General features: G+C 37.0%; 2 protein-coding genes across 7 annotated transcripts; one reads left to right on the forward strand and one right to left on the reverse strand.

Moving 5' to 3' along the window:
• Positions 1 to 1,058: 1,058 nt before the first annotated feature.
• LOC103972068 (uncharacterized) lies at positions 1,059 to 3,652 on the reverse strand. Of its 3 annotated transcripts, none has more exons than XM_018822649.2 (3): positions 3,485 to 3,652; positions 2,841 to 2,951; positions 1,059 to 1,618 (listed from the first exon to the last, which is right to left on the reverse strand). In XM_018822649.2, the coding sequence occupies exons 2-3, from the start codon at positions 2,946 to 2,948 to the stop codon at positions 1,166 to 1,168; spliced, it is 561 nt and encodes a 186-aa protein (XP_018678194.1). In that variant the 5' UTR covers positions 2,949 to 2,951; positions 3,485 to 3,652; the 3' UTR covers positions 1,059 to 1,165. The 3 variants fall into 3 exon arrangements, with proteins under 3 accessions (XP_018678194.1, XP_009384555.1, XP_009384540.2); XM_009386280.3 differs by having other exon boundaries at positions 3,492 to 3,651; XM_009386265.3 differs by lacking the exon at positions 3,485 to 3,652 and adding an exon at positions 3,327 to 3,461.
• Positions 3,653 to 3,905: 253 nt separating this feature from the next.
• On the forward strand, positions 3,906 to 9,804 carry LOC135605405 (uncharacterized). Of its 4 annotated transcripts, none has more exons than XM_065095456.1 (7): positions 3,906 to 4,357; positions 4,479 to 4,649; positions 7,318 to 7,389; positions 7,472 to 7,639; positions 7,857 to 7,994; positions 8,063 to 8,224; positions 9,658 to 9,804. In XM_065095456.1, the coding sequence occupies exons 1-6, from the start codon at positions 4,234 to 4,236 to the stop codon at positions 8,200 to 8,202; spliced, it is 813 nt and encodes a 270-aa protein (XP_064951528.1). In that variant the 5' UTR covers positions 3,906 to 4,233; the 3' UTR covers positions 8,203 to 8,224; positions 9,658 to 9,804. The 4 variants fall into 4 exon arrangements, with proteins under 4 accessions (XP_064951528.1, XP_064951529.1, XP_064951526.1 ...); XM_065095457.1 differs by having other exon boundaries at positions 3,913 to 4,357; positions 4,488 to 4,649; positions 7,315 to 7,389; XM_065095454.1 differs by having other exon boundaries at positions 3,925 to 4,357; positions 7,315 to 7,389.
• The last annotated feature ends 4,596 nt before the right edge of the window (positions 9,805 to 14,400 follow it).

Genomic DNA, 14,400 nt, shown 5'->3' on the forward strand with positions numbered 1-14,400 from the left:
GTTTTCCTTCTTTTTTTTTTTCTATTAGGTTGGAGAAGAATTTTTAAGATTAAATATTCCATATGGTAGAGTGCATTAATAAGACTGCAATGGGAATCTTTTTCCACTCAGAATAGTAGATTTGAACTTGACAATGTGTATTTATTTAATATGATATAAGAGGGAAGATTTTGTGCTTTAATTTTCCAGCAACATAGTTATAATTTTAATCTTGCTTAGTGGGATTATGATTTTTTGGTCAGGAAAGCATGAATTCGTCAAGCATTTGGTGCTGCAAAACTTGCTTTCCGGTATTGCATGGAAACAAAGCATTACGTGTGGCGTTAACCTCTCATTCTCGTTACTGGGAATCCCAGGCTTGGTATCAATCTACAATCAAAAGTGACTTCAACCTCCTTCAACCCAGAGTCAAAAGAGGACAAAGTCATGAAGCTTCGCATGGGGCAAGGTGTATGTAGCAAAGCGGAATCATGCGACTTCTCTCTGTGAAGAATCATGGAGCAGTTTTACAGAACAAAGTCAACTACAGCTACAAAGACCTCTTCAGAGTAGATGATGATAGGACCCCCAAACTCTCAAGAGACTTGGGGTTTGTTGTTTTCTAGATTCTTTTTTCCTTACCCTTTTTATGAGTCTCCTTAGAAAATAAGAAAAGAAAACAATGGATGAAAATTCCCCTGGTTGACTTTTTCTGAATGTTAGGTACTGGAGACGATCAAACACATCAGAAAATCAGATCAACATTCTCTAATGTTCATGCCAAATAACTTGAATAAGCAATGTAGGGCACTGAAAGTAAGAATTGGAGGAACATGAACCTCGATCAAAAGGAGGGTTCAGTTTCCTCTAATATCTTATATTCAGTGGCTCAACAATAATAGTCCACAGCCATCAGCATCTGGGGTTTTGAAAGTGAGAATTGGTGGAGATTAACCATTAACTACTGTTGAAATTTCAATTTTCTCCAATATCTCGCTATGTAGGCATCATCAGATACAAACCTTGAGCTCTCGAAGGTACTTTCTCCATCTTACCTTAATCCATTATAAGTACACTCAGAACAAAAAATTGGACCTCCAAATTCTCATTGAAGATAAATTGATACCCAGAATTCTCGGAATTTTGACCCGAAAAACAGTCATCGAGTACTCGAGCACATTAAATATCAATCGAGATAAACTTTTACGTCGATTCCATTGTCTATGAGAGACTGAACAACAGCTCTTATTTTCCCTTCAAACTTGTCCCTTTCCCTGGGAGTGTAAGTACAAGTGTATACATCAGCTTCTTTTGCCCTCTCTGCTAAGAACCGCCCAACCGCTAAGCATGCAGGTATATCAGATCTCGACTTTAAAACTGCCTTTATATCCTTGGAGTTGGTTCCTGCAACTGCAACCTGCTTGCATGTCACCCTATGGGTGACGGAAGCTGAGACAAACCGCTTGGATATGTAGACATCAAGCGAGAAGGGCTCCATATAAGCTATTGTACGCTGCTTGAATGAAATATGTTTATGTGGGCTCTTTGGTCTCTTTTCCTTCTTGTATGTGTATGGTCTGCTGTTGTCATCATCCAAGAAATCTTCCACACCAAAGAAACTTCTAGGGCCACTGAGGACCTGAGGTAAGATACAAAAATCATTTAAATTGTATCATTTATTAGTTTAGTAAAGTTAACAATTAATAATTTTATAAAGCATGTGAAAACACCATTATGACTTTAATGAATGCTCCTTCAACAAGAACTCTAAGTTAAAGCATCTCTTAATCAGATAAGCAACTTGAGATAGGGATGCTTCCAAACGAGAATTAAAAGCCCTTCACATATAGTTAACCAATCAGCATCCATAATGTTTATCCTAAAAACATAGTTGCAAATATCAGTTGGAGGTAAGGAGAACACTTTGGACCAAGATCTTGAACCTTGCCTAGAAGTATGACAAAGTAAGATACCAGAGGACAAATAAAGAGGATGCCATCATGGATAACAACATTGACTTCCCTTGGTTTGGAGAATGTGCACAAAAACAGAAGCACATTTGATCAAAACTTGGTTTCTTTTGGGGCAACCTGTTCTTGAGTATGCATGGTCATCATGTAACTCTTAAATCCAATAGATTAGAGTATGCTCGATTAGCAGCCTCTTAAGAATGAACCTTATTTCATGGGAGTCATGTATTACAAAATTGAATACACATGTTTCTGGAATATCATCACCAAATATTACTGAATAATTAAATGTTCATTACGTAGTATATAAGATTTTTTTTTTTTGAAGCAATGGTTTTCTGTCAAGTATTTCAACCAAGGTTGTTGATCTACAGGTAAACGCACCACATGGCTTCTTAAATATTCTATTTTGTTGCAAGAATTGGCTCGTAAGTCATAATATAGTCCAACTTTCTGTAATCAAAACATACTAATTTGTTAAAAAATCTACCAAGTTGGTTCAGTGATTCCAAGTCCATCAGCAAATAGGGCCCTCAAAGGAATCAATGTAAATGGGTGAATATTTGTAAGTAAAGATACTTGACGGCTTAGTTTTGATACAATTTACCTTCTGACATTGTGAAGTACATGTTCTAACCCCATTTCATTCTTATTCTACTTTGAAATCTCAATTAGAAACAATTATAGTAGATCACACAAAAAAGAACTATTTGTTTCTGTAAAATAACATAATCACATCAAAATGAAATGAAAAAGAACAATCACCAATTTCAGTCTTCATCAGTGCATGACATAAGATAAAAAGAATAATCACAACATGTATGATGTGCATAACCAGCAAAAATGCAGGCAAAAGAAGAGAAAGAACAGAATTCAGCACCAATAAGTCACCTTTCCATCATGGAAACAACGCCGACAAACAAATGAAAGAGTCCTATCTCCATAATCCATTGCATGGCTTCCTTTCCTCCATGTGTTGTTCAAAATATTTCTAATCATCGCCTAAAAATAAACACAAAAAATAGGTTGATTACTAGTTATCAAACTAAAACAAAAGCAAGAATTACAATTTACCACATACTAAACAATACTTCCACTCCCACTATTGTTATCATCATAAAAAACTTTGCATTTAGCAATATTAACAAAGAAGCATCAAAGTTTGATATCTGTAATAGATATTCAGCAGGTGCACTTTGATATCTATAATAGATCAGCCCGCTGTATGCGAAGCTCACAAGGTCAGTATTCAGCAATGGTTTTATCAGATCAAATTAACAGGAAAATAAGCTATTAACTAGAAGAATAGTGGACGAGAAAGAGGGAACTCAACGATGCAAAAACGAAATTTATAACAACATATTAGATCGTCCTCACCAAATGCACATCTTACTCAAGAATCGACTTGCTCTCGGCGAACCATGGACACTTTACAATAGAGAAAACATCGGGGATCATAAGAAACCCCAATTCTTAAAGAACAAAGCCTGCAGAAATGGCAGAGGAGACTACCAAACTAAACGACATGATCAGACCTCTTACTGGATCACAGAAGAGAGAATCGCCGTTCGGCTGATGGAATCGAAGGCGAGAGATGGCGCACGACGGACGTATTCCCAAGTAGACGATGCCCTAAAGAAGAATGACGGGTGTCAGCCTCGGCACCGGCCGGGCCACATGTTTACTGGGCCGGATCGAACTCTATCCACCCAAACCTTTATATGACGACCACTACTATCGTTCACACACGCATTCTCACTCGATTGACTACGCATGTATTTATTTGAGGAAAAATGTCGATCCATTGCGCGGCCCTTTCGTGCCTTCTCGTCGCTATCTCCTCGACGCGAATGACGCAATTGATGTCGCAGGGCGGGTATGAAACGTGCCTCCAGCGGGCGCCGCTCGAGACCACCGAAATGCTTCGAGCGAACGACTTCAGCCACTATGTAAGATTCCGCTTAAAACTCCACTCTCTACGGTGTCGTGAGTTGAGTCGTTTGTTGCATCGAAATTATCAAAGCTGTGGTTGACCTTAGCGCCGCCCACCAATGACGGCATTTATTTCCTTCTCGTGTCCTCCTCCCATCTGTCTTCTTTGTCCTTTTCCGTCTTCTTCCCAAATCGCATTCGAGAATTCGAGGCTCGTATTATCTTCCAGACTAGCAAGCATCCAAAGGAAGAAAGGAGGATTCTTAATTTTTCTTGTTGTTATAGCTCGAAATCGAAGAGGAAGCCCCCAGCATTTTCTTTGTTCCTGGCAGGCGATCGAAGCCTACGGGGGATGGAGAGGGAGGGGAGGGTGAATCCAGATTGCGTTAACGCTTCCAATCCCTTCCATGTGTGCGCGGAGTATTGCGTCCAGCGAGCTCATGTATTGAAGCCGCGAAGCCCGCGGCCAAAATTAGGTCTTTTTTTTTCTTTTCCTTTTCTCTTCCTATTGACTCCTTTCTTTATTTCTTCTCTGATTTGATCTGCTCTATTTTTGTCTTTTTTATTTATCGAGCATTGAAAATTTGAACTTTGTAGTTGTTGCAGCTCAAAATGGGGAGAGACGTGAAGGGGATCGAGGGATGGTAGTTGCAGAAAGAAATGTGGATCCTTCGTGTCGCAACGTCTCGAATCCATACCACCAGTGTGCTGAGTACTGCTCTCCAAGAAGTCCCCAAGTCAAAGAACTAAACGGGGAGAAGCGATCAGGTCTGATTCTTTCGTGGGTTACGGATTGTTTTGTAATCACCGATAATTTTCTCCCTTAATATAAATACATTATTATAAATAATATATTACTTTATTTAAATTATTAACTTCCTTGTTTATGTAATATAATTAAGGAAATGATTAAATTAATTTCTTTAATCATGCGAACAAGTTAAATTTTTTTCAATCAATTAAATTATTAATTGATTTATTTCCTAATAAGTAATGTGATTTTTAGGAAGTAAATAGTTTATATTCTATTTTATGTGTGAATCATAAAAAATAAATATTATATTTTTATTTTTATGTGTGAAGGTAAAATAAAAATAAATTTAAAAATAAAATTTAAATTATTACTCCTATAAGTTCCTTGTCCCTCGTTCTGAGGATTCCTTAAAGAGAGGATCCCAAGGAGAGATAGGATACTTTAGTCTTTTCTAATTAGTTTTGATTCATGTTTTGAAATATTTAATATTAGAATTGTTATAATTTTATGATGTATAATAATATTTTAATTTTAAAAATTTATAATTAATAAATAATAATAATTGATTTGTGATGTTAGAATGATTATTTAACGTATAATGGGCTCTTACGTTTAAATGAATTTTAAGATTGATTTAATTATTAAAATTTTTATTTTTGGATTAACACAATAGTTCTAATTTATTTAATTAGATATATTTGTGTTTCAAGAATTATATATAAATTTTTATATTAATTAGTTTTAAAATTAAGATCAAGAATTTAAATTCTTTAATTTATGGATTTGAGTTATTTTTTATAATTTAAAATATTAAAATTTAATTTGATAAGAGGAGTCTAACTAAGGTTTGACCTGAGTTAGGTTAATTTGTCAGACCGGGTTCACCCAACCCCTGTAGCCATGTACGACTCAGCTCACGTGACAAGGTATAATCTAACTCATGTGGCCAGGCATGACTTAGCCCATGTGGCCAGGTAGGAGCTAGCCCATGTGGTAAGGTATGACCTAACCCATGTGGCCATACATGGTCCAACTCATATGTCAAGGCATGACCCAACTCGTGAGCCAGGCATGACCTAGTTTAATGATAAGGCTTAGCCCAGTCCATGAAGTTAAGCCTGCCCAGCTATGCGATTGACGCTAGACACATCGTCGCTCCTCTATCTAGCCCATTGTACCTTAGCCCAACCTATTACTTGGGACAAGCATGTGCGGTGCGCGTGAGCCGTCCAAGACTCAAGTGGGTACTATACGACATAGTCTGATTTCCTCTCCCTTTATTGGTTTGAGCTTGTTAATTGACTGAATCAGATAGGTTTAATCGGTTCAAGCCGAGTTAGGATGATTCTAGACCAACTTGACTAGTTCAAACCTACTTGACATAATCAAAATCAATCAAATCTAAATTAGATCTTTCTAGGGTGATTTTAGATCGGTTCCATAAGGATTTGAGATTGATTATATTAGGTCCAGTTGGATTGAGTTTGTTTTAAGTCAATTATGTCATTTCAATTAGGATTTTGGTTGATTAAGGACTATTAAGAGATTAATATCTTATGTTTTTTATGATTTGATGAACTTAAAAGTTTTATCTGAAAGTATTATTTGGAAATGATTATTGGTTTTTTACTTTTTTAAGTTTATGATATTGACCTGATTGTTACCATATAGTATATGTGATTATGCTAGTGATCCACATTGGAAATGCAACCTGTGAAAGGAGCTACGCGTCCATCATAGTACAGAGCCACTTATGGACATAGTCTAGCAGATTATACATTAATCATGGTCCCTCATAATATTTTATTATATTATTTCTTAGATGTATGCATAAATGAATAGATGAATATAAATGAATGATCATAATTGTTTATGTATCCATGTCGAGGGTAGGTAGAGCGATTCCATTCGGGGATTAGTGGACCGTCAAACGTGATGGTTAGACAGTTTCTCCATTCACTGTTGAGAGGAATTCATCTTATGGAGTATGCATCTCCATCCGTTGTTGGGAGAGTACACCATCGAGTGTGATGTATACCTTTGTTATCTGACTGTTATGTATGTGTTACATGTGATTGATGCATGATTTTATTTATTACAAAAAGAATTATCATTATTTTTTTGATGTATGAGTTTTATAATGAATTGATATATTATCATTTCTTATTAAATTATTGATATTTGTATATGTTTCACAAATACTGAAGATTTGTTTTATAATTTTTTAAAGATTCCTACCAGCATATGTGATTGCTGATATTTTTTTATTTTATTTTTATTTTTAAAATAATCTATTACTTTATAATAGATCTAAGACCTAGGTGGAAGAGACTTTTTTGTCACTTGTGGTCCTACCACAAAGATGTGATCATTTTTTTAGTGAATAAAATATTTACTATTGTAAAGATATGGATTTGAATTCAAGGATGAAAAGAAAAAAGAATGTCTTCTGTAAATTATGAATAACAAAATGGTGATTATTATTTTTTATAAATTTAGGATGTGACATGTTGATTCAAAGAAGAAATTTAGGTGCTTTGTGATGCTTTTTTCTTTCCTTCTTGCTGATATGAGTTGTTTCTTATTAGATTTATGGAAAATTTCGAATTTAATTGTTTTATTTCAGTTTCATAGAAGCTTAATTTCATAAAGTTGTCACTGTTTGATTTGTGATTTCAGTAGACAGTGTTGTGAAGATGGAGGGTAACCAAGAGAAGAAGGAAGAGATGGAACACAAAGAGGGAGGCAATTCAAGTGTGGTTATTTCCATGGTTCTTCTTGTTACCCATCCCCTTCTTTGCCTTAATGTGCTGCAGGACTTTTTTTTTCTTTGTAGTTGTCCCAGCTCAAAATGAGGAGAGATGCAAAGAGAATCGAGGGATTGTAGTTGCAGAAAGAATAGTTGTCCCTTCATGTCCAAATGCGAGCAACCCATTTCATCAGTGTGCCGAGTATTGCTCTCCAAGAAATCCCGAGGAGAAAAGACAAAGGGAGAAGCAATCAGGTGTTGTTTTTCTTGAATTACCAGTATTTTACTTGTCCAAAATTCTAGTAGATATTTAGGAGCTTTCTTGATTATTTTCTTCCTTCTCGCCAGTAGGATTGATGACTTAACGGAAGTTAGGATTTTTGCCAGTTTGTTTACTTTTTTCCTGAGACCCTTGCTGTGATAAAGAAGACTTTGTTTCATGTAATTATGACCATCTGGATTGTGATCTCAGCAGAAATTGGTGTGAGGATGGAGAATAACAGGATGGTGGATCCTAGATGTGTTAATGCATCTAACCCCTACCATGTGTGTGCTGAATACTGTTTCCAGAAGATGAAAGAAATGAAGCAAACAGAGGGAGGCAAAGCAGGTGTGCTTCTCACTTGACTGATTTTGATTATTTTCTTAGGGAGAATCCTAACTGAAAAACTGCTATAGTTGTTGCCGCACACAATGAAAGAAGGGAGGGATTGAAGATAGATGTGAGAGAGGGAGTCCACCCCAGTTGCATAAATGCTTCCAATCCATATCACAAATGTGCCGAATACTGCTTCGAGAAAATAAATCAATTGATGTAGCTAGCCAGTAAAGACAAATTAGGTTTGCTTCTTTCTTGCCTTGCTGTTCTTAGATTGTATTCTTCAAAAAATTTATTGATTGCATATAACTTTTATTTTCCAGATAACTTCTGTATTGTCATCAATGTTCATCATGTGTCTTTTAGTAGGTTCACTATCTAATATTAGTAGAGATAAGCCTCTGTCCACAAAGCTTTCTTTTTCGCTCTAGTTGATTGAAAATGTTTGTATGGACTATCAAAATTAATAATAGGTTGAAGTTCAGTTTTCAGAAAGTTCTCATTCTAGAGAAAATGTGACCTTTAATATGAAAACATACAAATTCACATTGCCCAAGAAGTGGCCAAAACAGAGGGAATAAAAATAAAGAACTTGTGGTCAACTTTTTAGTGTCATATATTATGGAGAAACTATTTAGTAGGTCTCAACATCAGCTAGGATATAGATCCTTTACTAAAAAATTTTCAGTTCATAACACATCTGAATTTAAAGAAATTATCATCCAAATGGGAACATGCAAGCAATTTCCTAGTATGAAATTTTGCTTTAAAAAATTAACAGCAGTCATTACTAAATTTAAGCTTTTTGTATATATTCTTTGATCTATATTTTAAAGTTGACCGTATGGATAAGAAATTGTATGGGTATGGAAAAAATTGTTAAATATCATCAAATTTAGCTTGACCGATCCTTTTTGCCTTTTGCATAGTGCTGTACCGTCAGGGAAAAGAAAAAACTAACAGAGATTGCCCTATGATGGCCAAATGTGCAGGAATCCATCATTATTGGTCTTTAGCTCCATGTGATGAGATGTGGCATGATAAATAAGCATCAACAATGAGTAATATGATGATTGATGAGCATGTCCCTGATCTGCATTAGCTCCATATGATGAGATATGGCATGATAATATGTTATATTATAAGCATCAAAGGAATATGATGATTGATGAGCGTGTACCTGATCTGTGATGTCGAATGGGAAGTTACTCTTACTTTCATTTTGCAAACCACCAGAAGTGCAGTTTAGGTGAAAACAATTTTCGATTAAGGTTTCTTCGTCTGTGGAGGCTATAAGTGAATCCAGGTTTCTTGGTCTCATCTCTGTCATGTCTGTTGCTTTCGGCTCTATTAGAACTTTTGAATCGTTCCTGCGACATTCATATATTGCATATTTACCTTTTCATGGGCTATATGAAATTGTATGTCGTACTGCTACGATTTGAAATACCATTCCACACTGCACGTTTCTAAGTTTTGAGAATTTTAATTTACAAAGTCTCGAAGTACATGCATATTCTTGTACAAATTTCAAATGCAAAAGCACATGATTTTATATTTATGTGCTAATGTAACTGTATGTGATTCATGGAATCCTTTCTGTTGTTTCAACAAGATTGTGTTGCAATGTTCTTATTTTGCTATATCTAACAAAATTCTCCAATTTCATGACCAGATAATTGATCATATTTCCAGCAGTCAGCGTCCGAGGAAGATTATAGGATTTCCTGCAGGCAACAAGCAAACAATTTCAGATTTACGATTGACTCTATTGTCTACAACTGATATTTTTCGAATAAAAGCTACCATTTTTGAGTTTGTATTTAACCTCTCGTTACCTATGTTTTAAATACGATGTATTTTTTATGTTCAATTCATAAAAATCATGGTCTAAGAACATTAGCAAACATGTAATTTGATTTTGACATACGACTGGATGATACATGTTAGTGTCAGATTTGGTTGTCCGAGCTTTAAGCCGAGTCGGATCTAATCAAGTCCTCTTTTTGAGTCGTTGTCAAGGCAAGCTCCTATGCAAGCTTCTCGAGAATGCTTCTTTGATGCTTAAATTAGTAGATTTGTTAGATATGTCATACTAATGTTTTGAGATATGACTAGATGCCTCCTTTTATAGTAGAGATTTTTATTGTGCAGTAGATTTGTTAGATATGTCATACTAATGTTTTGAGATATGATTAGATGCCTCCTTTTATAGTAGAGATTCAGGTTCGTTTATTGCATAGCTCATGCAATAATGAGGTAGAAGATTATCATAATTGCTCTCCACTTGAACTGTAGGTTTCATCGTTTGCGCCACTCATTTAGTAGTGAGTGCTTGATGGTAGATTGTATCACAACTTCTATGTCAGCTAGGCACTACTTACATGTCGGCTAGACATCACTCGCAAGTTGGTCAGGTGTCGCCACCATGTCAACTACGTGGACCGCATCAATTAAACTTAGATAGTTATTATGTTCCTCATGCGAAAATACAAAAGCAATCACTCAATATTGGCTCATTGGTAGTGGAGTCGATGCGTCGAGAGAAGGTTGACATGTTTCTGTTTGGAGCTTTTGTGTCAACCGTGTTATTTTTACCGTAACATATGCCCCTTACTTCTTGGGTTGAGAAGCTTAGTGGAATCTAGTTACGAAGTATTATTTGATTAGTTCCAATTTTCGATATTACTATAGATGCATAATAGGTCAACATAATCAAGCATGATGGCCCATGATGGGCCGGTGAAGACAAGCATGGTGGCACACAATGGGTCGACGGGAGCTATGTCGTGGATGGGTCGACATTGCCAAGTGCAATAGTGCACGATGGGCGGGCACGGGTGGGTGTAGTGGTACGCAATAGGTCGACACAGTTGGGCACAGTGGCATGTGACATGATTGGGGCGTTATGGATATCCAAGGAAGAGGTTGGCCAACCTTTGGTCTTCCTTTTTGATGTTGCTGAATTTTTATCATTTTTTTTACAAATATGAATATCCAAGGAAGGATCTTGGAGATTATTGTCCGCTAACGTGGTGGACGCACCAAATCGGTGATCTCCGAGGAGGTAGGTTGTTAAGGGCCCACCGAGAGAAAGAGATCGACCAAGAACACTACCGATCAATTATTGAAGGGAGGAGGGTGTCAAACACGTGTGCATTTGAGGCTCATTGAGGACCCCTCTTTGACAAGCATAAAAAGTTAGTCATGGTAAGCATCTTCCGTCTTCCTTCTATTCATTGGCTTTGCTTTTACCTAACTTTGGCTCATCACATGCAACATTAACAACTTATGACCTCTATCCTTGATTGAGCTCGGGATTCAGTGATTATTGTGGGGAACCTTCTTCGAGAAAGTAAACTTCTCAAGGAGCAAGATGGCATGGTCGTCAAGAAGTCTCGAGTAGTGGATGAGTTGGTCCAGCTCCAAGCTCGGATAGATGATTGGATCACAAGTTTCAAGTGAATACGATTAACCGACGATGACAAGAGGAGACGACATATCGAGTGGCAGAGGAGGCAAAGACAATTAGGGTTAAGTAGACAAGGGACTTCTATAAATAGGAGGGAACCAAATACCTATAGGCTAAATGCTTTTTGGTTGTCATATCCTATTCTCCTCTCTCCTTCTCCTCCTCAAATAGCAGGTGTGGAGATTTGGGTAGTGATTCGAGGAGCATCGTCATAGTCTTGCTGTGTGGATCACTACTAGAGAGGAGGACGCTTGACCTCCTCCATTCTCTCCTATAGATATATAAGGATTCATGGATATACGATATCCCTAAGTAACATAACTATCTTACGTGTGATTCTTAGTTTTGTAAATTTTGCGCACCAATCTACACACGACGATGAGCACATTTTTGAAAAATTTGGAGTTTTTATTTTCTGTTGTTCTACTGCACATGTGATGTCACCCCTAGATTTTCCTACAAAAGGATAGTCATGACCCTGACTATATGCTTTGATGGGATTGAGAGGGACTTCCTTCAAAGGCTCTCCTGCCTCAAGGTGTGGGCTAGACAATGATGGTTCTCATAGATCCATTTGTTAGATTGAAAGCACAACATTTTTTGACAAAGCGATCGACATAGGATATCATTATCTTGACTCTTTATGGTTGATTTGCAACTCACCTACTCTAACTAATAGGTTATCTTGAGCAAGACTACTAGAACATCATCATGCTCAAGATATAAACGCCCTGCTTTCTCCCCCTTGAACATAATTAGCTAATCTCTTTTGAGACGGAGCCTCATTGGCTAGGATTATCTCGCATAAGCTTTCCTGACTGATGCACTTCTGCCTCCTATAGTGGATTTTATGCACTATTGCCTCCTACAACGGATCCTCTGACAATTGCATTGGCCTATTTCTTAATTGACCAACAAGGCCTTGGTGAAGCTTCACAGACCTTGAGGAGGAGCTAATTGAGGTGCCCTGTTTAGATCAACTCCTCAATCGACTCCTTTAGGGTGTGGAAGTCTATGATGTCGTGCCTATGATTTTGATGAAATCGATAATATTTTATCATATTTCTCCTAGCATGCACTTAGTGGCCCTAGGGTTTGTAGCATTTCTTTATCCTAAATTTGCATAAACTCTTAGTATGGGAGGTGTTCAAAGGTGTGAAATCCTGTCAAGGAGATAATTTATCATTTCATGGCCTATTGCTCCTTGTCCTCTCGATAGGGCTCTAACGATGATATAGCTCTCTCTGCACTATCTTTTTGGGTTCAACCCTCTTCTTACTAGCAATAACTAACTCTATAAAAATGTGTTGATTAGCCTTGCAAGAGATTTGAAAATATTCCTGGTAGCTGGGTGATGACTTTATAGAAAAATCTTGAGGACTGTAGGCCATTTATATAGGCATTTATGAGGATAGAAGGAGTTAGAGTAGGCATTAATCATACTTCCTCATTGAATCTCAGGGTATCTCTCCAATGATTTTTTCTCCTCTTGGCAAATAACTAGTAGAGAGGTAATGGGCTTATTCGAGAGTCGATAGCTGATGAAACTAAATTTGAACTTCATAGCCAATTGTCTAAAAGATGAAATGAACTCTAGCGATAATTCAATGAACCACTCTTGCACCACATCTCTCAAGGTCGTGAGGAAGTTTAACACTTAGAGAGTTAGTGATTTCATAGAGTGTCATTTGTGATGCAAATACCACTACAAGCTCTATGGGGTCAAATTTTCCATCATAAGTGTCCAGTACGGGGAGTTGGAATCCTTAGTGGCATTGGCTTCTCGTTAATTTTCTTTACAAATAGAAATCGTAAATACGAATCCTCCTTAGGCTACTTTTCTAGTTTTATTTCTTTTCAAATATCCTCTAGCTCTCGGTATATTTCATTGAGGTGATATCGAACCTTAGTTGGGAGATCAGTGGATTGGGCAACTAACTTGTTGAGAATTTTTAGTGTTGGCAGCGGAATGAAATTTTGGGCTAGTAAAGGTGAGTGCTCTTTTGGTGGTGCATGAGCTAGGTGAGATGCAACTACCAAGCTATGAGTGGGCACAAAGGATGGAGTAGGAGCTTGGAATGTTAGAGTAAATGATGTCGGGATGGGTTTGTTGGGCCAACTAGCCAAGTTATGGTAAATATGAAGCGCTAGTTTAGGCTATTTTTGACAAAATATATATTTGCTGGATCAAGGTATGTTAGGTTTTGATAAGCATAATCATTATTCTTAGGGCAAGCTATGGAGATGGTTGGGATGGGAGTTGGTTGAGAGTTGAATCTGGGAAGAGTTATTGGAAAATGGTAGAGTCAGGGATTTTAAATGGAGAGGTAGGACCAATCGATGAGCAGAATCCTTGATTGTGGGGAGTCAAAGCAAGAAAATTCGGGATAGTTGGAGTTGGTTGGGTGTTGGAAGGTATTGAGATAAGACTTTTTGGACTCAAGTCCTTGGGGATCTTAAAGGCCTTTCTTCTTGTATTAATCTATTAGTTTGGATTTGATTGTCTAAGTTTTAAGTTAAGTCGGATCCAACTAAGTCCTCTTTCCAAGCCAATGGCAAGGCAAGCTCTTCCGCAAGTAGTTCAACTCATGCAAAAATTATATTAAGGACACTCCCTCCAATGCCCTGAGTTAGCAAACTGATTGGACAAGTTGGACTAGAGGGTTGTTCAATATATTGAGATGTATCTAGATGCCCCATTTTATAATAGAAATCCAAGTCCATTACATCCATTTATTACGTGACTCGTGGAGTAATGGGTGGAAGATTCGATCATAATTGCTCTCTACTTGTACTGAATTGTCAATTCCATTGATTAGCCGCCACTCAGTGTAGTAGTGGATGTGTGATGGTTGACTATAATCATTGTCCAACTAGCATATACAAGATTAGGCCATGTGATGATGACAAACGACTTCTATGTTGGCTAGGAAATACTTATATGTC

The sequence above is a fragment of the Musa acuminata genome, chromosome BXJ2-2 (assembly GCF_036884655.1).
Source record: "Musa acuminata AAA Group cultivar baxijiao chromosome BXJ2-2, Cavendish_Baxijiao_AAA, whole genome shotgun sequence".
NCBI lineage: Eukaryota > Viridiplantae > Streptophyta > Magnoliopsida > Zingiberales > Musaceae > Musa > Musa acuminata.